Source organism: Austrofundulus limnaeus, unplaced genomic scaffold (genome assembly GCF_001266775.1).
Source record: "Austrofundulus limnaeus strain Quisiro unplaced genomic scaffold, Austrofundulus_limnaeus-1.0 Scaffold1168, whole genome shotgun sequence".
Lineage (NCBI taxonomy): Eukaryota > Metazoa > Chordata > Actinopteri > Cyprinodontiformes > Rivulidae > Austrofundulus > Austrofundulus limnaeus.
Window position 1 is genome coordinate 9,884 of NW_013953570.1, and position 20,837 is coordinate 30,720.

The 20,837-nt window shown below is 39.3% G+C and overlaps 4 protein-coding genes across 4 annotated transcripts; 2 read left to right on the forward strand and 2 right to left on the reverse strand.

The window, feature by feature from the left end:
- Positions 1–530: 530 nt before the first annotated feature.
- Positions 531–1,588, forward strand: LOC106534412 (glucocorticoid receptor; the record flags this gene model as incomplete). Its single annotated transcript, XM_014031038.1, is given in 1 exon segment — positions 531–1,588. A coding segment is annotated over 1 exon segment (153 nt), but the record flags the coding sequence as incomplete, so codon positions are not given.
- Positions 1,589–7,083: 5,495 nt separating this feature from the next.
- On the forward strand, positions 7,084–10,573 carry LOC106534413 (putative fibroblast growth factor 1). Its single transcript, XM_014031039.1, has 3 exons — positions 7,084–7,536; positions 9,421–9,524; positions 9,632–10,573. Exons 1-3 carry the CDS (start codon positions 7,365–7,367, stop codon positions 9,830–9,832), a joined length of 477 nt encoding a protein of 158 aa, XP_013886493.1. The 5' UTR covers positions 7,084–7,364; the 3' UTR covers positions 9,833–10,573.
- Positions 10,574–12,465: 1,892 nt separating this feature from the next.
- On the reverse strand, positions 12,466–19,207 carry LOC106534415 (NEDD4 family-interacting protein 1). The gene is made up of 8 exons (XM_014031041.1): positions 18,765–19,207; positions 17,744–17,837; positions 16,753–16,892; positions 16,567–16,654; positions 15,747–15,871; positions 15,498–15,564; positions 14,595–14,703; positions 12,466–13,794 (listed from the first exon to the last, which is right to left on the reverse strand). The coding sequence occupies exons 1-7, from the start codon at positions 18,798–18,800 to the stop codon at positions 14,597–14,599; spliced, it is 657 nt and encodes a 218-aa protein (XP_013886495.1). The 5' UTR covers positions 18,801–19,207; the 3' UTR covers positions 12,466–13,794; positions 14,595–14,596.
- Positions 19,208–19,269: 62 nt separating this feature from the next.
- Positions 19,270–20,530, reverse strand: LOC106534414 (glucosamine-6-phosphate isomerase 1; the record flags this gene model as incomplete). The annotated part of the gene is given in 2 exon segments (XM_014031040.1): positions 19,270–20,226; positions 20,356–20,530. Coding segments are annotated over 2 exon segments (237 nt in total), but the record flags the coding sequence as incomplete, so codon positions are not given.
- Between the last annotated feature and the right edge of the window lie 307 nt (positions 20,531–20,837).

Below are 20,837 nucleotides of genomic sequence, written 5' to 3' on the forward strand. Positions count from 1 at the left end.
AAATACACAATCCAACAACTCAAACAGTTTTGCAGACAAGTTGTGATCGGCACATTAAACCACAGCAACACGGTAACATGTTTCACAAACTGATGCTAAAGTTAGCTCGTTCAAAGATTAGCATAACTTTACCTGGAGCTGCGGTCATGTTAGATGTGTTGCCTCCACGGTCCACAAGACATTCCGTCCGTCTTTTTACAGCATCCAAAGTATTTTCATGTAGCTGGATGTATTATTTTAGACGGGAAAGGTTTGGGGAACTCTCTTCCTTCAGCCGTAACACAGAGTGCTGCAGACAGGCAGCTTGCAGGGGTGCACGGGGGAAAGTCTGCAGCTGCACAGACCAGAGGAAAAACAAAAAATGCTCATACCGTAGGAACATTATGACAGAAAATTTTAGTGATTTTCAAACCGTGACCTTTTCATATCATGGGATACCTTGAAACTGGTATCCGGCCCATGCCTAAACTGAAGTGAGCATTTGTGTGTGTGTGTTTAAATTAATCAACACCTCATGTGTATGTGTGCAGATGGGCGGCGGTCTGCTCAGCTTCTGCTTCTACACCTTCGTGAACAAGTTCCTGAGCGTGGAGTTCCCCGAGATGCTGGCAGAGATCATCAGCAATCAGTTACCAAAATTCAAGGCTGGGAGCGTCAAACCTCTCCTCTTCCATCAGAGATGACTGTTTCCTGTAGCAAACACAAAGCCTTAAAATCCCACCACATCACCTCAGCAGCCCCCGCAGCACCACCTCTTCCTCCCTTCACCTCCACCCTCCAGATAAGCAAAGAATAGAACTGACTACCTAACGCCAGGAGAGGACGACGTTTTTTTTTTTCAGGAATCAAGCATCGGTTTCAAAGCGGGCTGAAGGCGTCCGGTGGGATGGAGCGACGTTTGTGTAGGAAGCAGACGGCGACGCGCGAAGCATTCTGCTTCCGTTAAGAGTCTAAGATGTAGTGTCTAATAAGAGTAGGAACTGTTTGTTAAAGCTAATCGCAGAGAGAAATAATAGGCTAACATTAATGTTGTCTCAGGTGTCTTACTTTCAGATCTAGAACGATATCTAAAATAGATACAATTATCTATGTACAGCTTCTGATAGTATTTTCTACATTTTCAAACTACGACAGTTTATACAATTTTCCAGGTCGTCGTTACCCAAGAGGGTAACAAAAGCTTAATAACATGCTCTTAAGTAGGCTTTTATGTTCTAATTTTAGTCTTTATAGGAGGTTGTAACGAAAATGTTTTTTTCTGTCACACAGAGGAAAAAGGAAAAAAACAGTCTGTTTTTCTAATGATTTTAAAAAAGCATCTTTCTTTGCTTTGATTACGTAACTATTTACATAGTTTTCTGTGGGCCTGTTAGCTAAAGTCCACCAATAATTTCTCCCACAAGCCGACCTCTTCCAGGTTTACATGTCGATTACAAAAGGGAAAAAGATGTGCCTTTTTTTGCTTAAAAAAACAACAAAATCATCGAAGCCATTTTTTTTTCCTATCGAACTTCAACCTGTCATCGTCTACCTTCATCGTAAGTTGATTGTACTTTTTTATATTCTAATACACGCAGTTGCAGCTTTCCCTTTTTTTTTCTTAATTTAGTGGCTGTTTATCTTTTCAAGCGGCAGCTCGGTTTTATCCTTCACGTATAGACTTTTTTTTATTATTATTGCTGAGAAACAAAAACAGATATTTAGCCTGCTTCCTTTCATGCGAACTCTTTGCGAGCACACTGCAGCAGAAGTGCGATCCGAGCACTTTGCGCTCTGCGAAAGGCTTTAAAAAGACTGTGAAGAAAAGTGGTTGTTCCTTACCGGTCTTTCTTGTGAGACTTTAGATGAAAATATATAGAAGATTTTTTTTTTTCCTTGTCTGCCCCAGTAGTCTGATTACTCTAGAATGTGATGGATACATGTGTTCTGCCAATCACAAGTGAAAGAGCATGTGTTTGTTGTGCTTGCAAGTTTGTGGGTTTTTTGAAATATTCAGGAGTACTAATTTGTCGTTTTTAAAATGGCTCAAACTAGTTAGGAAATAACCGTCCTCCCAAGTTTTTAACATTTTTTTTTATTTTTGGTATAAATACAGTCCTAATTCCTCTGAGTTTCCTCCAACGTTGCTCTCTAAGCATCTGGATTATTATTGTTGTTATTATTGTTGTTATTATTATTATTTAATCTTTATGATTTTTATTTTTGTTTATTTCTTAGAGATGTTTGTTAAACATTTAGAAAATACAATCAGTTTGTGTTTTTGCTGAAAGTTTTTAAGAGTCGATACAAAGCTTTAACACCAGGGTGGAATAAGCCTCTTCAGTTAAAGTGATAGTTTGTTTTGAAGCGGGGGTAGGTTAGGAAAGGTTTTTATCTTATCTGTTGTAGTTCGCTCCTCAGTTTGTAGAAATGTTTTAATTCTGACCAGAATGACGAGCAAAAGTCCAGAGATGGATATTTAAAGCAAAACATTCTTCCGATTTATTGGTTTTATGCCCATTTTCTTCTGGTGACTTGTAGTTTGCAAAACACAAGTYTTGCAATAGAAAAATCCTCGAATGCACGTGTCAAASTCATGGCCCACGGGCCAATTGTGGCCTGCCGCAGCATTTTATGTGGCCCGCGAGAACTTCAAAGATGTATTGTCTTAAAATAAGTGTATGCTGCTTCAAAGCCAGCATTGACCGCAAACTACATCTCCCATAATGCATGTTGATTATTTTATTTGCAGATAGCATCTCACCACTAGGTGGAGGTGCACAGGGTTTGAAAGTAGCCAGCAGCTGGTGAAATTTGTTGCATTTTAGCCAGCTACGCTTGCTGCAGTCCAGTTGTACTTGGAGGTGAGAATTTCCCGCTTACAAGTCGTAATTCCCTGTCWGAAAGTGGGAGAGTTCAGAAAGACGGCAGCTACTTACCACAACTCAACAGTGTGTGAAGCCATCCAGAACAAAAACATCTCTTACTTAGAGATGACATCTTTTATGGCAGGGAGTTGAACCTGTGACTTTCTGGTCCCAAGTCAGCTGCCCTACCACTGCCCCACAGCCAGCCATAAGAGGACATGTTAAACACTGTTTCTGTGTACGAAATACCACAGAGCTCAGTTAATGACGCGAGAACCGTTTTGTGTTTAGTTGGACACAACTGGCCCCATGGTGGGCCACCACAGGTCTCGTGTATCCCTGGGTAAAAATGAGTTAGACACCCCTGCTTTCATTGTTATCTCATCAGTCTGGTTAGAAATAATTTATTTATTTTTTTTTTCAAAATGATGTGGTCTAAAGAAGCATCTTTAACAGGTAAGATATTAACTTCTAAGCTTACTCACTGAACCTCTCTTACACAAAACTGAACTGTCTCTTTACTGCTCAGCATCTTTTTGGTGGATTATGAAGTAGCTCAGCCTCTCTGTCTCTGTAGCCGATCCAACCATATTAGGTGTTTCTTTTTTAACAGTTTTCTTTTTATAGGCCTGCCCAAACCTCTGCTCAGACGTAGAATCAATAACTAGTTTTAGGCTCAACTGGTGTTCGTTTTCTCTCAACTTTCAGCAAAAACATGAACATTGATGGTATTCTTCCTCCTCTCAAATGTCAGCATGTACCTTTTTCAGATGATGGCTTGTTGTATACCACACTTATGGATCAGGCGTTGGCAGATTCGTTATCCTTTAAACCCATAAACCCCGCCCCCCCGTCCTGTGTGACACCCCTAATTCGTCAGCCTCCCTCCGTTGTATGCAACTTATTCTGATGTCTGTGCGTCTTTGCATGTTTGTGTAATCGTGCTGCTGCGTGATCGAGCCCCATCGTTTTTTTGAGCACTCAATCTCCTTGGACCGGACCGGACAGGCAGGCAAAAAAACAAAAACGGATCCTTTATTCTCTGGGAACTATTTCAGTGCCAAACTCCTTTTTTCTTTCTTTATGTCTGTTTTCAGGGATGCTGGATATTGGTCAGTATTTGTATCAAACAAATCCATTTATGAAATATTTCTTTGAAAGGAGGACAAAAAAAATACTAATGTGGGAGGAATCGGTSCTGAGCTTGCCTGATCTTTTAGTCCTGAACACATCGACATGGGTCTCTGTGTGTCTGACCTGTCGCAACATGTTCCCATGTGGTCTGTGTAGTTCGTCTTCAGCGTGTTTCATAACCTGTCTTATTTTTTTTTGTTTGTTTGTTTGTTTTAAAGAGAAGATTTTAACAAGTGTGGTGTTAAAGAGTTTTATTAAAGTAGTAGCAAAGAACTGTTATGGTAGGTGAAACGTCGTGAGCTGTCAGGAATGAATGAAATATGTCAGAGCGCTCACTTCTATATATATATATAAATAATTATATAAAAATATGTTTTTAACGTCTATCCCAAAACCAGATAAATTGCTTACGTTCTTATATTCTATATTCTGCTCCAGTGCTCAGGTTTTAAAGGAATTGGTCTGATTCACACAGTTTATGATCCGCTTTTAGTTCTGACGGGAAGAACCAAAAACAGTTTCCGCTTTTGTGTTTTATGTGCAAATGTAGACAAATGTGAGTTTGAGGGATCTGCCACCGCCTTTCACGCATCCTGTAGCCTCGAACGGATCTTTTATTTGACTTTTTTCAAAATAGTAATAATAAACACTATCCTCATCACCTGTAGAGGGTTACTTTCACATTCAGTATATTCAGTCTTCTGCTGCTGCTCTTCATTTATACAAGTATATAGAGAGAGATTTAAATATATATATATATAAAGATACATTTATATATATATATAAATATATATATATGAGATCGCACACTTGCCTCGTCTTGCTCAAAAATGTATTCTGTTTACTTTCCTATACATTTTTGAGACCAACTGAATATGCAATAGAAATGACAGATAATCTTCACATGATGTGCTCTCCTCGTTTCTTTTGTACCTTCTAACACAATATAAGCTACTCGCATACGGGAGATTCATTTGATTTTTTTTAATCTCTGCAGGCCAGATTATCAGGATCTTCAGGAAACAATAAATCAGTCCACGCAGATTTTCCGACAAACCCGCAGATTTTAATGTCGAATCTCACGGTGACCAAAGCAAATTCAAATTTCACATGAACTACAGAGCTATGAGATGACAAATGTACAGGATTTCTTTTTTTTTTTTTTTTAATTAAACACTTTTTTTTTACTTGTCTTTGGTCAAATTGTATAATACTGTGAATAGGATAGGACTGTCGTTTTCATACACAAAACTGTTTGTGAAAGTAATCAGCCAGCTTGAATCTACACACAAAAAAAGATTGCACTACCCAAATATTGTTTGAAAGTCTATTTTGTATAAAACATATGCAGACAATAATTATGAGATATTGCAAAAGGGCGGATCATGTTTCACAGGTTCATGTTTTCTCTGGAAATGTTTTGTTTCATGTTTTTGTTTTTGGGCTTCATACCAGTTTAATATGTACATATAATCCATTGTAAAGAAAAAAAAAAGTGGTGTATTTGTCTCCAGGTAGGTTTTTCAGTACCTCTCCCTCTCTGTATTCTTTCTCTCTGTAGTGTGGACTCTTGTTGATCTTTTCCTCCATTGATTAAAGGTTGAACCGAACGTGTTGGTGTGGTACTTCTCCACTTTCAAAGGAAACTGTTTGCTGATGTTTACCCCCGATACGAATGCGATACACAGTGAGATTCTTGTAAGCTGTTTTTTTTTCATGATTATAGCACTTCTTCACCAAATAATTTTATTTTGTGTATTTATTTTTTTCATTTCGACACCTGATTAGTTTACTTTTGTAAATCTGCAACTGTTTGCAGATTGATTAAACCAGCGATGCCCAATCCTGGTCCTGGAGGGACAACATCCTGCATGCTTTATGTTTCACTGCTTTGACACACCTGGTTGATTAACATGCTGCTGCAGAGCATGGAAGATCCAAAAACCAGCAGGATAGTGACCACTGAGGACTAGGATCAGGCACCCCAGCCCTGGTCTAGTCCTAATTGCCCCTTATTACTTGAACACAACTGTAAGGAAATAAATTCAATCTAAATAATTATAAAAATATGAAATTATTTTTTAAGCAGAAGCAACATTGCAAAAACAAATGCAGCAAAAGAAAATTTAAAAAGAATCAAATTCACCAGTGTTTCTAAAGAGCTTTTGTTCCATCCATCCATCATTTTCTGTACACGCTTCTTCCTTTTCAGGGTCGCGTGGGTCACTGGTGCCCATATCCAGCAGTCACAGTGCGAGGGGCGGGGTACACCCTGGACAGGTCGCAAGTCCATCACAGGCTGATGACAGAGTTTTTGTTGTGCATCCAAATTATTTCTATTAATATTTTACGTTGTATTTCAACAAACYGGAAGTAGGCATGAAATGCGCCGCAAAAAAAATATACGGATACTACGCATGCGCAGTAGAATCTGTAAAACGTGCCCAAACATTTTCCCCAAGAGGGCCAAAATGAAAATCTATCCAGAGCTGTGGGCCAAATGCAGTAATATAATACATGAAATACAAATATTTTTGTAAGTGAAGTCCGTTATTTTTAACGATTAAGCTATGCAATGGCCCTCTTTAGTAGTCTGTGCACTTGGAGAAAGTCTGCCATACGCTCAAGYAGCAAAGGCTCATGGGACATTTCATAAATTGATAAAATGAGTTTTTGTGACCTTATAAAGTGTGCAAATCTACATGTGGGGTTAAATCTGATCTAAATATTTCTTGTCATTTCATGTTTCATGTTTAATCCTAATAAATCAAAGATATGTCAGCACCATGAATGAAAACTACCTTCACTACAGCCCTTTTATATAGTCATTTGACCAATGGAAATACTGTGTTAGGATAACAGGTTACAACCTTGTAACTTTGGCAACTGTTGGTGGGCCAAATCAAATGGCTTGGCGGGCCAAATTTGGCCCGCGGTCCCCACTTTGGGCTGGTTACCATGGGCATGGTGAAGCATGAAGCTTTAGCAGCAGCGTTATTTCACTTTTTTATGACACTATACAGTTTATACATCAACAAATACGCATATTTTTTAGTTTCTATTCAAACTTCTGCAAACATCTGGAGCTAACTGTTATACCTGGCTTTAATGTAGCTTATAGCTAAAGTGCTTGAAGTGCATGTGATGTGTATCCTTTAGACTCGTCCTCATGGCTCTGAACAGAAGTGTAGCACCTTTATGGACGAGTTCAACCTGAAACAGTAAAGGGTTTATCGGGAGCGCGCATGTTGCCAGTCTGCGGTTTATTCTGCGCTCGTTCACGACCTCCATAAACCCCAGAGCTCCGCAGGGGACAGACCAGCTGACAAGTTCCCATCAGAATCCCGAACCCCACCTGCTGCTGCTGGGGCACATTTGATCAGGATGGCGGACGGAGAAATACTGGGAGCCGGGGAAGAGTTTGAGGAGGGCGGTGGCCTTGCGCTGCGGGACTACCGGCGGCTGACACGGCTCTACTGCATGAACGGCGGGTATCACCTCCAGATCCTCCCCGATGGGACGGTGCAGGGCGGAAGGAACGAGCAGGACCTTCACGGTGAGGAATCCGCAGCAGCAGAAACGCACTGCGCATGCGCGCATCCTGACACAGGCCCAGCAGCGTGATGCGTTCACGTCCTCTCCGCTGCAGAGGTTAAACATCCCACAGCTTCCTTGATATGTCATTTGTAACATAGGCTACTTATTTAAAAACAAATAGGGTAATTCTAGATGAGGGTATATTTAAATTTTCCTCCTTTTGAGACGAAGTTTACCTCATTCGTGTTAAAATTTGGATTTTGTTTTTAAATAGGTAGTTTCATTTGCAGTTTTGATAATTCACCCAGTCAGGTGTTTATTTTTTTTTACTGAACACACTGAGACAACTTATTACAGGACAGGTGTTGCACCATATGTTGTGACCGTCATATATTGTGACCAGAAGAGTCGCTGTTGCGTTTCTACAACAGAACTTGGCCGAAAATAGCCACAAAAAAGAATAAGATCATACGACAAAAGTGTAACCCAGAGGTCACAAAATATGACTAATGTTGTCATATCTATTGTGACTTCACTGTAGCATGGTAAATAATAAAATTATTTATTCACGAACAGACTCTACTCATTGTATACATCCTCTAATGCCAGAAAAATAACTTCTGATCACTGGCATGTTGACTTTTACTATTACTACTATACATGATAATAGCTATTATATTATGTTACCCTGTACTAACAGTCACCATGTCAGTGATCAAAAGTTATTTTTCTGACACTAGAGGATGTAAACGATTAGTATAGTTTTTGAATATTTTTTTACTATTTCCTTAGCTACAGTGAAGTCACAATATATGACAGCTGTCATATTCTGTGACCATGTATAATAACAGTCAACAGTTTTTGTTTTTGTATGTCTTCAGCATATTCTTCTTTGTGGCCATGTTCTGCCAAGTTGTTTTTAGAAACGCAACAGCGCCCCCTCTGGTCACAGTATATGATGGTCACAAAATTTGGTGTAACACCTGCCACTATCTGTTCCAACATACCTGATTTACATTATTGCGTGAATACAAGACATGAAGAGGTAATTCAGTCACAGTCAGGTGTGTTGGAGCAGGAAAACATCAGGAGAGCGGCCCTCGAGGACCAGGACTGAACACCCCTCACTTAAAACAATTTATCAACGTTTTCATCAGAGTTCTTGTTATTTCTAACCTGAAGGTCTTCATCGTCATTAAACAAACTGAGGTATTTAGTTTAAAAAGTTCAAAGCTAAATGTAACAAAACTGCAGCTAAATGCTGTTTGTAGAAGACAGTAGCAGAAATGAGCATAAAACAAAACAGCTGAAGAAGATTTCAGAAAATGTTTTTGAAGGATTTGACAAAAAAAAACTCATCTTTTTTTATGGGTACATTTCTGTAATTAAAGTTGAATGCTGCAACAAAATAAAGCACAGCCACTCTATTAGTATTGTGTTCACCACCAACTTTATTAACAAACAGCTGGTGATCAGTGTGCTCTCAAAACAAATGGTGAAAACCAAACCAGTGGACAAAAGCAGTGTGATCTTAAACTGTTTGTAGCAAAATGAAGTGTCTTAATCAGCATCTTTAAGAAAATAAATCAAAGATCTGACAGGGTTTGAAGTTTGGATCGTCACCTGTTCCCCCTGAATCTCGACAAATAAGATCAGAGTTTTATGTCTAAATAAAATCCTAAAATGAAACAGAACTGAGGTTATAACAAAAAGAAAATCATTGTAAAGTAACAGCATCTGGACTTTTAGAGCGATTAAACTTAGTTTAAAATTTTGTATAAATCTACATGAACTTTAAACAGCAGAGCTAATATTTTTTTTCAGATTTTACTTTATTTTTTAAGCAGATTGTATAATCAAGTTGGTTGTTTTCAGCTAGAATTCAAAGTCTGTCTCCTTTCAGCTGTTTTAAAGCTCAGATCTGTGGACAGAGGTGTCGTGGTCATCCAGGGAACAGAAGCGGGGCGATATTTGGCCATGAGCGATGAAGGGCACTTGTACAGCTCGGTGAGTGCAGCTGCTGATTTACACAATCAAACCRTTGATCCTGATCAAGGTTTTAACTCCACAGTTCAAATCCATTGCATCTCGTCCTCTGTGTGTTCCCGCTGCAGCCCACAGTGACGGATGAATGCTACTTCCTGGAGAAGCTGGAGGAGAACCACTACAACACGTATAAGTCACAGAAATATGAAGACCACACTTGGTACGTAGCCCTGAAGAAAAACGGCAAACCTAAGCCCGGTCCAAGAACCCACATCGGACAGAAGGCCATCTTCTTTCTGCCCAGACAGCTGGACGACCCCCGGTACTGAAGGAACCGAACAGACTGAAAACACGAGGCTAAATCATCGACTGCACCCGGAACAAAACGTGATGAAGAGGAGGTGAAGCTGTTGTTTAGCTCTGATCCAAACAATCAAGAAATATGTATTTGATTTCATTTTGGACAGAAGTCAAAATGCAGCTTAGTTTCATTTTCCTTTTTAGTAGAAATTTAACCAGATTGTTCACAAAGGTGGGTTAATGTTTCCAACACTGTTATTTCAGGCTTTTTAACAGTTTCTGGACAATGACTGAGTTACTAAGACACTTGAGGTAGAACAGGTGCTTCAAACCCAGCACGAGTTATTAATTCAGACTGAATATTTTAGAAGGCACAGCCAGAATGCTGGTGTTGGATAAGGACGTGTTCTCTAAATGTGGTTTTATCTGAACTGTTAGAAGAAAAGGTTTTATAGAGCGATGAACAAAGTACACGTCAGAGACATGTGGTGGAGCGATCCAGGTGTGGTCGCATCGTCTTCTTCTTTTGGCTCTTCCCTCTTCAGGGGTCGCCACAGTGAGTCAGCCTCCTCCTCCTCACTACATCTACCTCCCATGTCCTCTCTAGCTGCATCCATCTAGCTCCGTCTTTTTCCTGGCAGCTGCAGCTCTTCTACCGCTGCACCTCCGGGCCCGCCATTTATCAACCGTCTTACTCTTAAAGTGCCTGTGACGTGCCTATCCTTCAAATACAAAAAGTCAACGAAAGCATCTTTATACCTAAGAAAATTGGCATAATACACATGATTTTACCCATTTTGTTACATAACTGGTGTATTTTCTTTTAAATTTGGCTCAGCCAAAGTGAAACAGGAAGTGACATCAAAGGGGAACTCATTAATAAAATAAACTCGCTGGTCTCAGTTTATTAAAACAAAATTATTTAAACTTCAACTCTTCTCCGTCTCTCTTTGATAGGGACTAAAAATGATCTAAAGAAACAGATTCTTCTCTACAGTCTGTGTAGTTAGCTTTTGTTTACATGCTGACATTCCCCTTTGACATCACTTCCTGTTTCTTCACATGACAATATCTCAACAACCGTTCATCTGAGTGATGTGAAATTTGTTTTGCAGTATGTAACCAATGTTATCTTTCCAAAAATGATTTGTGTTTATTACAAAAATTTGATGTCACAGGCACTTTAAGAATGCTGTTTTAGAGTGGACTTAAATATAAACAGAGTAATTCTTAAGTGTCAGTCTTAGAGCTGATTTACGACACTTTGCTGTGCCACAAAGCTGATCCTGGATGACGTCGCTACAAAGCCCCCGGCATGGACCAATCACTGCATCGGATTTCATGTTCAAGAAGATTCTCTGAGAAACGTCAAGATAAATCTGTGAAAATCCTAAGATCAACAAAATGCAACATTTCCTTCATTCATGATATAAATGAGGGAATTTTATGTGATTTATGGAGAGTCACAATGAGAATGAATATCAGTATTTCAAAAACTGCAGCTTGAATGTTTTTTGTACGTCTCAGAGCCTGAGGTAATGTTTAACTTGCCTTCACACACAGCTCGGTCGTTATCCGTTTTGTCTGAGAGCACCCCGCGCTCCATTAAGTACTCTGGCTTGTTTTTTTTTAAAGAAATTTACAGATTTTGTGAAATTTGGGTTAAAAAACAACCAAAGTTCAATTCCACCTTAACCAATGACGAGGCGGGGGTTAAAAATGAAGACTTTTGGCAGCATCATATCATCTGCTTTCACTCACCAGCTGATAGTTTAATATTCTCTCCAAAAGCCACACAGAAATATCCGTCTTTTAGTCCAACATTATGGCACTGGTATTTTTTTCCTCCCCTTCTTTTTGTATTGATGACTAAACCTGTTCTCCTAACTTTTATTTTAGTTCCTCTGTACATTGTAACTGAGAATAACACTCAGGTGAGGGACCCCCAGACCACTTAGTGCAGTTTTTGAGGTCTTGAGGACAGCTGTGATCCGTCTTCTCGGTCCATCTGAGACTAAAATTCCACTCTAAGAAGTTTGTTAAATACGGACCCTGATCTCTTCTCCATCCTTGTCACTCCCAAGGAGAACCTCAACATCTTCAGCTGTGACTCTGTTCTGTCTCCTGTCTTTATGTCCATGTCTCTAAACCATACAACACAGCTGGTCTCTACTCTCTTGTAAACCTTTCCTTTAACCTTTGCTGAAACTGAGACTTTCCTCCATCCTGCCTCTTCTTTACCAGTTTAGTGACCTCTGTTGATTGTAGCCTCGCTGTTCCAGCTGCCTCTCTACAGCTTTCACTCCTCTTCTTCCACCTCCATGTTCTCCTACATGTGGTCACATCCCTTTATTCGATGCCTGTAACCTGAAAAAGTTGCTTGCCTGGCTGTAACAGTCTGCTTTATTTATGAGGCGCCATGTTGCAGATTTCTCTGAACACTTTGCTGCCACTAGAAATCGTCTTTGAGTAAAAAATAAAAATACCTGCTTGATCTATATTTCCCCAAGAATTTTAAAACTACAAACTTAAAATGTTTTTAACCAGATTTATAACATTTACCTGTAGATGACACTCCTCCATAAATACTTCCTGTAGAGTTTAAACTTGTGTAGGACCGCTGGTGCAGTCCTCCATTAAAGTTCAATAAATAACCCAGACGACCCATTTAAAGTGACATTTATTTAAACACTAAACATTTTCTGTACAGTTACATAACAACAAAACCCCAAACGTTTCAGCTCTACGCCACATAGGAACAAGCATAATTGGTTTGTAATCAAAGCCATGGCAGAAGTAYGAAGTTAAATGATTATTTGATCCATTTTTGTGATTTAGTACAATGATCTTCTGAGTTATTGGTTCTGTATGGAAATGCAGCTGCAAACATTCTTTGATATAATTCATACTAACGTCTAAYGCAGAATGAGAAAGTTCAAAGGAGAAGAAACTAATCGTTTCGCCCATCTGCTCATTAAATCTTACAAAAACAAAGAAAAAAAATAACAGCACCTAGAAGAGGAATTTAAGTTACTTTTAATGCTCAGGTAATTAGATCCATCTGTCTGAAGATTGTTAACAGCTGAAACTCAGTATTTTTATAATCCATGAACAAAATATTCACTGACTCAGTCAGGACACAGTAAGAGGTCAGACTGGAACATTTCAATGTTTTTGTTTTTATAGAAATGGACCAGATATGAGCTCATGAAAGTGGTTTGTTGTCACTGAACAAACATTCAGAACCTCCATATTAAAACACACCATTTCTGGTTATTTGCAGGTTCAGATTTTCTGAAAAAACTAAATTAGGACATGATCAAGAGCATCTCAGCAACTTCAAATCTAATTCCAGGTGAGGATAATTTTACCTGATTTAATGTACAGCAACAGGAAATAATTAGGATGGGACTCGTTTTGGTATATTTGTGTCCACTGACTGTGGCAGTGATGTAAAACACTTTTAACAAGTTCTTAATGACTTGATATCAGCAGATGAACGCTGCCTCCTTGAAGCTGAAGCCAACAGGTGAGTGAAATACTGAACCACGTCTACAGCATTAACAGCCTGCATTTGTCTCTGAGCTTACGATCAAACAGGTTGAGTGTTACAAAGTGAGCTGCATGCTAAGGCAAATCTACAGTGTTGCACTAATTATCTATTACCCGTTGGCTTCAGGTGTCGCCAACATGAGAGACTAATTGTGAACCTGGTGGGCAGAAGCATGCTCGTATGCTACCATCAAATGATATAAGGCATTACTGATACATTACAGACAAATGTAAATAGCACCTAACATTTGCCACTAATGAATACATTAAGGGACTATTAGCCATGTTCTATTAATAAAGATTTAAAACAACAAAACAAAAGAAAACGAGTGATATAATTCCTGAATGTGTTACCGTCTTGAGTTGTTTTGTCTTTAACTCTTCTGGCTGATTTCTGGTTTCTTCAACACTTCTTCTGTGCCTCTTGTTCTTTTAAAYCCTGAGTGTATGACCAAAACACACGTCAACATTACCAACTGTTCATGAACAGTCAGATAATAAGTACTTTTACTTGGTCCTTGATTCTGTTTGAATTCATTCATAGAACAGTTAATACAGAAAGTAGTGCAGGAAGAAAGGTCAACTTGTGTTTGGCAGATTATTTCTTTGTAACAAAGCTTCTTGGCAGTAAATCTTATAGCGGGCACCTGACTGGCACCTGGGGGTACCAGAAGCTCAACACAAGTGTCAATAACTACAGCAAAACAAACCGTTTGGCAAATATTTCATGTGTACAACACACATACTCAGCTCTGATCAAATGCATGTTCCTTACAAATGTGGCACCATTTAAAAGGGAAATTAGCAGGCTTTCCAACAATATAAGATTTATTGCCAAGATGCATTGTTACAACAAAGATATAATCTATCAAACACGAATGTACTTACTTTTTGTGCCAAGTTTAGTTTTGTGTCTTAGCATTTGGTTTCAGTCACTCCAAAGTCTGCAGAATTGTTTAACTTAGTTGTCTTATGTTTAAGTAATAAGTGGCATTTAATGATGTTTAAATAAAACCCATCTTGTGAAGTTGTTGAACATGCAGCCAGAGCTGCACAGATGCATTAATAGTGGCTGCATTCAATAAGGAAGGTTCTGTTACGTCTCCCGTTTCTTGTCATATCTGTTGATCTGGTTCAATCTCTGCAGCTGAAGTGAAGTGTGCTTGTTGTAAATATTAAATATATCCTGTTTAACATCACAGCTTTCCTGCTCCTCACACGCAGACTAAAACAACTCGCCTCTAATAGATGAAAAGTACTCTTGTTCTGGGCAGATTGCCGTAAGTGGGATCGACCAACTTGCGCACTCTGGAGTAGTTAACGAAGCCTCTGATGAACAGCATGAAACCTGGAACAAACATTTAAAAAATAAAATCAATCATATACCGTTGATCTATTTAGTTGAATAATCTGTACTGATGTTTTACAAACAAGCAGAATCAATAGAACCTGGCTCAAACTGTGGAAAAGAATCATGTGACAAAACTCAACAGCAACACCTCTGTCCCACAATCTTGACTCAGAGCAGCTGAACACTGAAGAATCTGAACTAAAACTGGTGTTTTTTGKTTTTTTTTTCAACAAAAATACTGTCAGATGCTGCCTGAAGCTGAGCTTCATAGTCTGAAACAAGAGATCTGTATTTTCTGAAGACAGAAGGTATACATGTCAGACCTACAGGACATACATGTGTCAGCAGGAGCAACAAAGTGCAGCCGGTGTTGTGCACGAGTAGAAGTTCAAAATATAAATAAATAAAATGATTAACAAAAAAAGACTCCATGTTTGACTGAGCAACATGCTGAAGGTCATTTGGTTGATTTTTAAATAAACTGAAATGTGGACTTTTTAAAGGCCTTTTATTACTTTTAAAAAGTCTTTTAAAAATTGATATTTTTATTTCAGGCTGAGTTGGCTCATAAGATTGACTGTAAAAAAAGGTAAATAAAATATATTTTAGCAGTTATGTAAGTTGGTCACTTTTCCTCTTCAGGAACACTAATGGTCATAAAGTTAAAGGACCTTCTGATAATTAATTCATTTTCCTATTTGTAAAGATTTTGAAAATCCCCGGGTTAAAAAAAGTCTTTTTTTTTAATGTTACAGTCATGTGACTTTCTAAATACAATGTCTCTCACTCACCCAGAGCCAGGAACACCCACCACAACCAGTACTGTCCATCAAAGTAACCAGGGAAATAGGTCGAAAACTACAGAAAAGAAAAGATAATCCAGTCAAACCATTAGCTGGTATCYGAGCATTGAAATGCATCGGCCAAAACAAACTTTGTTCTCAACAGTTTGACCACATTAACACATTTCTTGGTTCCTACAGAGTATGTAACAAGCTTAACGCGGCTGTAGAAATAGCTTTTCAGTAAAGGCTTCTTACCCTGACAATGAGGACCCATTTAACGAGGGACAGGCCAAAACCTGAGATGGCTCCGTATCGACCAGCAGCTGATGTGGTCAAACAGAACGACAAAAAGAAGCCGATCCAGTTGAAGAGCAATGCCACTGGTGACAAAAACACAGWCGAAAATAAAACAAACGTCAGCAACAGACTTTGTAAAGTATGTCCTTTAAAAAAAGAACACAATCTGTTTATCTGGTTGTAAACAAGATATTTTTGACTAAAGTTTAAAAAGGCCACCTAAGGTCTCAAATTCCTTGTGTTTTTTTTTTCTTCCCAGTGTTGATCCAAAGCCTGAAAGGGATAACATTTTTTACATGATCTAACCAGAGCTGAGCAGGCAAGAAACAGCCTCAATCCTGTTGTGCAATCACGATGACTCAGCTGCAAGAGCAGCARCGTCGACTTGAAAAATCACAGTCAGAAACGCTTTGGTTAAAAACAAGCRTCTGCTCTGATGCTTCGCAGAATAAAGTGATCTGACGAGGGCTGCCAGCTAACGATGTCTCATTCCTGTCAGAAACCTTCTGATCCCTGTCACTCTGCTGTCAGCATTAAAACACTTCTTTCATCTGACAGGTATTTTTTWATTTTTTTAAATCAGATCAGAACACTGGGATCTGCAGTTCTCAATCTAAAGAACAGGCATCTTCTCTGATATCTGTATTTATATGGAACTGTTTAAAGCATTACAGTGGTTCAAGTTAGGCTTCATATACAAGAGCTTTTAACTAGAAATCAATGGCCATAGATAAACTCGAATCAATAAAACTACTAAAAATGATACGCTCTGTCTTACTGAAGAAAGTGAGCATGAAGATGCCGTCGTTTCCTATTCGCAGCTGGTCGGCATCTTCAAAGTCATCTCTGGCCACAAAGTCTTCGTCCTGCAACAAACCCCAAATTCATTTGAATGAACTCCTTCGTCCTGAAATTACATGAGGAACGTTATCAGAGACGTGACCAAAAAAAACRAGAAACGTACCGAGACTCTCCCTGCGACCAGGGGGACGGCAGCCTCTGCTTTGCTCCTCTCCGCCTCATCGTAGGAGGGTAAAGTGGTGGCAACGCTGTAAGGAGGAGGGTTGGGAAACCTTTCTCCGTCCTCCTTGTTTTCGAAGAAGGCTGTGGATGTGAAGAACAAATACATTCAGCAACACAAGTCTGATATAATGAGCACAACAGTGAGCAAAGCTGATGGAAAAAACTCATTTTCTTTCACTTCCTGTCGTGAGGAAAGCAGCAGCTGAGTGTTCAAAGCCAAACCAGGGTGGAGGCGAGCTCYCCAGCTCAGAGAGCACATTAGTACAAGTGTCCATTACTGTTTGTTCTTCCCATAAAAGCAGAGACTTCTATCTGGGTCGCTTGGCACTCGTCCAGGAATCCTGGTTTGTGTTGTTCAAACAGCACCAGCACTGAATCAGATCAATGAACTCATCCAGTAAGAGCTCCGGGCAGCACCCACTTACGCAACACGCTGACCTATAGACTCATAAGAAGCTTGAAACGAGAGACTTTAACAGCACTCAGGCTGCTCCGCTTTACAGTATTTATTGGCTGCGTTTCTACAAGAAAATAAACAAGAAAATTGTCAAAGAATGCTTCACATTTTTAAAGTGAAAATCTGAAATATTCTACTCTCATCTGCTTTAAATCATTACCTGAGGAAGCTTTTAAATAAACGAGTTTTAGAGCCAAAACTTATGATAAACTCATTTAGACTAAGAAAGTACTAGTCAGTGAATCTATTGGTCAATCTAAAATACTCTTTTTCCAGAAAAGGATCACACAAGAAGCAACTTTGTTCATTTCTAGTTGCTTTTCGCAACTTTATTTATAGCTTGAAGAGACTTTTTCCTTCATTACTTTAGGTTGCATTGATGTACTCGTGCTGATTTGGACTGCACCACAGCACGAATCATGCTGTAAGCGCTCACACATAGTAAGACATCACAAGCAGTGGGGGTTTCTCTAACCTGCATTTGCTGCAGCGACGCTGCTGTAGGGTGGTGGAGCGTCCTGGGCTGGACTCTCCTGGGACGGCTGCACCGGCTCCTCCTCGTTCACCAGCTGAAGCAGCAAAATCAACAYGGTCCAAGTCAAACTTCAACTTCATCCAATTGTAAATCACGAGATACGGTAACAAATGAAACTGAACTACATGGGTCAATGTATACCGAACCACACTACTATGGGAGAGTGGAACATAATATTTACTGTAAAGCAGCTTTATGTGTCTGCTGTAACCTTATTACTCAACCATTACAGATATTCAGGGTTGGTTTAAGAAATTGCAGACTGTTGTTAAGTTTCTGTGGCTCTAAATATCCTAATTAAAATGAGTAAAAACAAAGACAAAACAAGAGTTGCCTGTTAATGAAAATAAATTCATGATGAAATGTCATGGGTGACTCGGACACTCATGACACTGAGTTTACTTGTTGATATATTCAAATAAAGTAAAATGGATCTGTACTGCAAAGCCAGATCTGAGTAATAAAAACGGGTATTTACATTTTTTTATAACTACCTTTATAAAGACAGTGGGCRGCCTGAATTCATTAGAACAGCAAAGACACAAAGCTCAGCAGCTCTGTCTTCATGTGCAGGTACTACCCTAAATACAGTTTTCAGGTTAAGTTTTCGTTTACAAACCGACTACTATGTACTGAACAAAAATAAATGTTCACACTCCGTGTTTACTGAAGTGTTTGGATGTCTGCGTGGTTTCAGAYACACGCAGGACTGCGCCCATGACATGATTCAGGCCAGCTAACGTTACCATCAACTAGCTAAAAATCAACCCACACCCAATTCCCGCTTTTCATAACGCATTGTTACACAACTCTGACTGCATGACTTTTTGTTGCATATAAATTTACACAAATATCGCAACATTTGGTTCTCTCCCCAGTAAACGTCGGTCGGCTGCGCTCCTTGTTAGCAGCTAACCTAACCGTGGCATCGGTTCAGCTAGCCAACAACCTGTTACCTTACCTCCTGATATCTGACGTTACTGTTCTGTTCTGCCATCGTGGAAGAGAAACCAGATGGATAAAAGCGTCCTCTTCCGACTTCAGCTGTGGAAAATATGTCTGAGTGAAACAATTTTTTCCGACGAAATAACAGATATTTATGGATTCCCCACTAGTCGGCCATCTACTTCCTTCTCAGAAACGACAGCGTTTTGATGCTGCGTTCAAGTGCCGTCGGCCACTGAAGGTCTCAAGCTGCTCGTACGAGCGAAATACAGAAAGAAATTATGGTACATAAATCAACCGCTAAATATAAATATATATTATACATGTGATATGCAGGTATAATTGAAAAATATCTAAAACTCCACTTGGCTAAAACTGAACAGCTGAGTAGTTTTTTTCTCTAAAACAAAACAGAAAGCTGACTGGAAACGTTACACCGTCTGAAAGATTTACGAGCAGCTCGGAAAAGCAACACGACTTGTTCCGTGTTGTCATGAGATCTGAAGGAAAACCGCAACACATAACTGTGAAAATCAAACTTTATTTWAAAAAAAAGGTTACAGGAAAAAGAAGGCTGTGTGAACATGTACAAATAAAAACGCCTACTGTGTTCCAGTAACTAATTTAAACTAATTAGTAGATAACTAATGTATTACGAATTATTGCGCCGCTCAAGATGGATGTGGGAGTAGCTTTGTTACATTCTGAGATATTCTTTTAAAACTTTTTTAATTCCACCTTTTCTGAATAAAAACCTCTCAATTAATACTTCAACTACTACGAATCCCAGACGAGTTGAAAAGGAGGCACCGTGGATGCAGAGCAGGAGCAAATGAGATAGAGAGAAGGAGGAAGAACCATCTCTTCCATCAATCATGACAGGCAATGTTAGAGAAGGAGGAAGTTTAAACTATCTCTTCCATCGATCATGACAGGCAATGTGAAATCATTGAGGAACAAGTTGGACGAACTCCAAGCCTTAACAAGAACCCAGCCAAAGTATCAGGAATGCAGTATAATGTGTTTCACTGAGACATGGCTGCAGGATTATATCCCTGACTCTGGCATCTCCCTGTCAGGCTTTCTGACAATACGATGGACAACCCTGAGAATCCTCTTCATCAGACTGTCATACTACAACAGAGTGTCTTCTGTCAAGGCTTCTTCAGAGCTGCTGTAAGACGGACCGCTACAGGAGATCTTTCATGCCCACAGCTGTCAGTATATGTAATAACTCTTTAAATCAACCAGGATAATATGAGTTACAACATTTAATTTCCCTTTAGGGTTAATAAAGTATTATTGAATCAAATAAGTAATTAGTTTCCATTAGAATATGCAGGAGTTAAAGGCAACCATTGGAGTGTTTTCCTGATAAATGCTTCATGAATTGTGAAGTGTGATATAACAATCTCATCAGTTCTTCTTGTTCTCAGAAGGAAGGAGCTCCACCAGCCTGTTGTGCACATGCATCATTCCTACAGAAAGAACAACACTCRGCATGTTTTCTGCGATTCACACAAGACATTTATCTTCATTCATCCAAGGTCTTTGTTATCATGACTAAAGTACACACGGCACTGCACAGCTCTGGGGTTTATCCGTACCTTTGAAGTACTTCACAGTCTTAACCCGCAGCTCCAGAGTGGCGTCTTCGTCACAAACGAAAATGGTTTGCGGGTGCTGTTGGAATGCTGACACCGTCCACATGTGATTCACACCTTCTTCTATGGCTTTATATAAAGCAAATGCTTTGTGTGCTCCCGTGATGATAATCATAACCTGAGGGGTAAGAGAATGTGACGCGTGTGACTCAATTCTGACCCAAAATATTGTTAATAACGAGAAATTTATTTAAAGCTGCAGTTTTTAGAAAACAGTGGAATTAGCCTGAAAACACCTTACAGGTCCCTCCCCCTTGTCCTCTGCTGTACTACTGCACCACCTCTGCATTGTTTATTATTTATTTGGCAGAGGGAATGGAAAGCTAGGAGGAAGAAGAAGAAGAAGAAGAAGAAGAAGAAGAAGAAGAAGAAGAAGAAGAAGAAGAAGAAGAAGAAGAAGAAGAAGAAGAAGAAGAAGAAGAAGA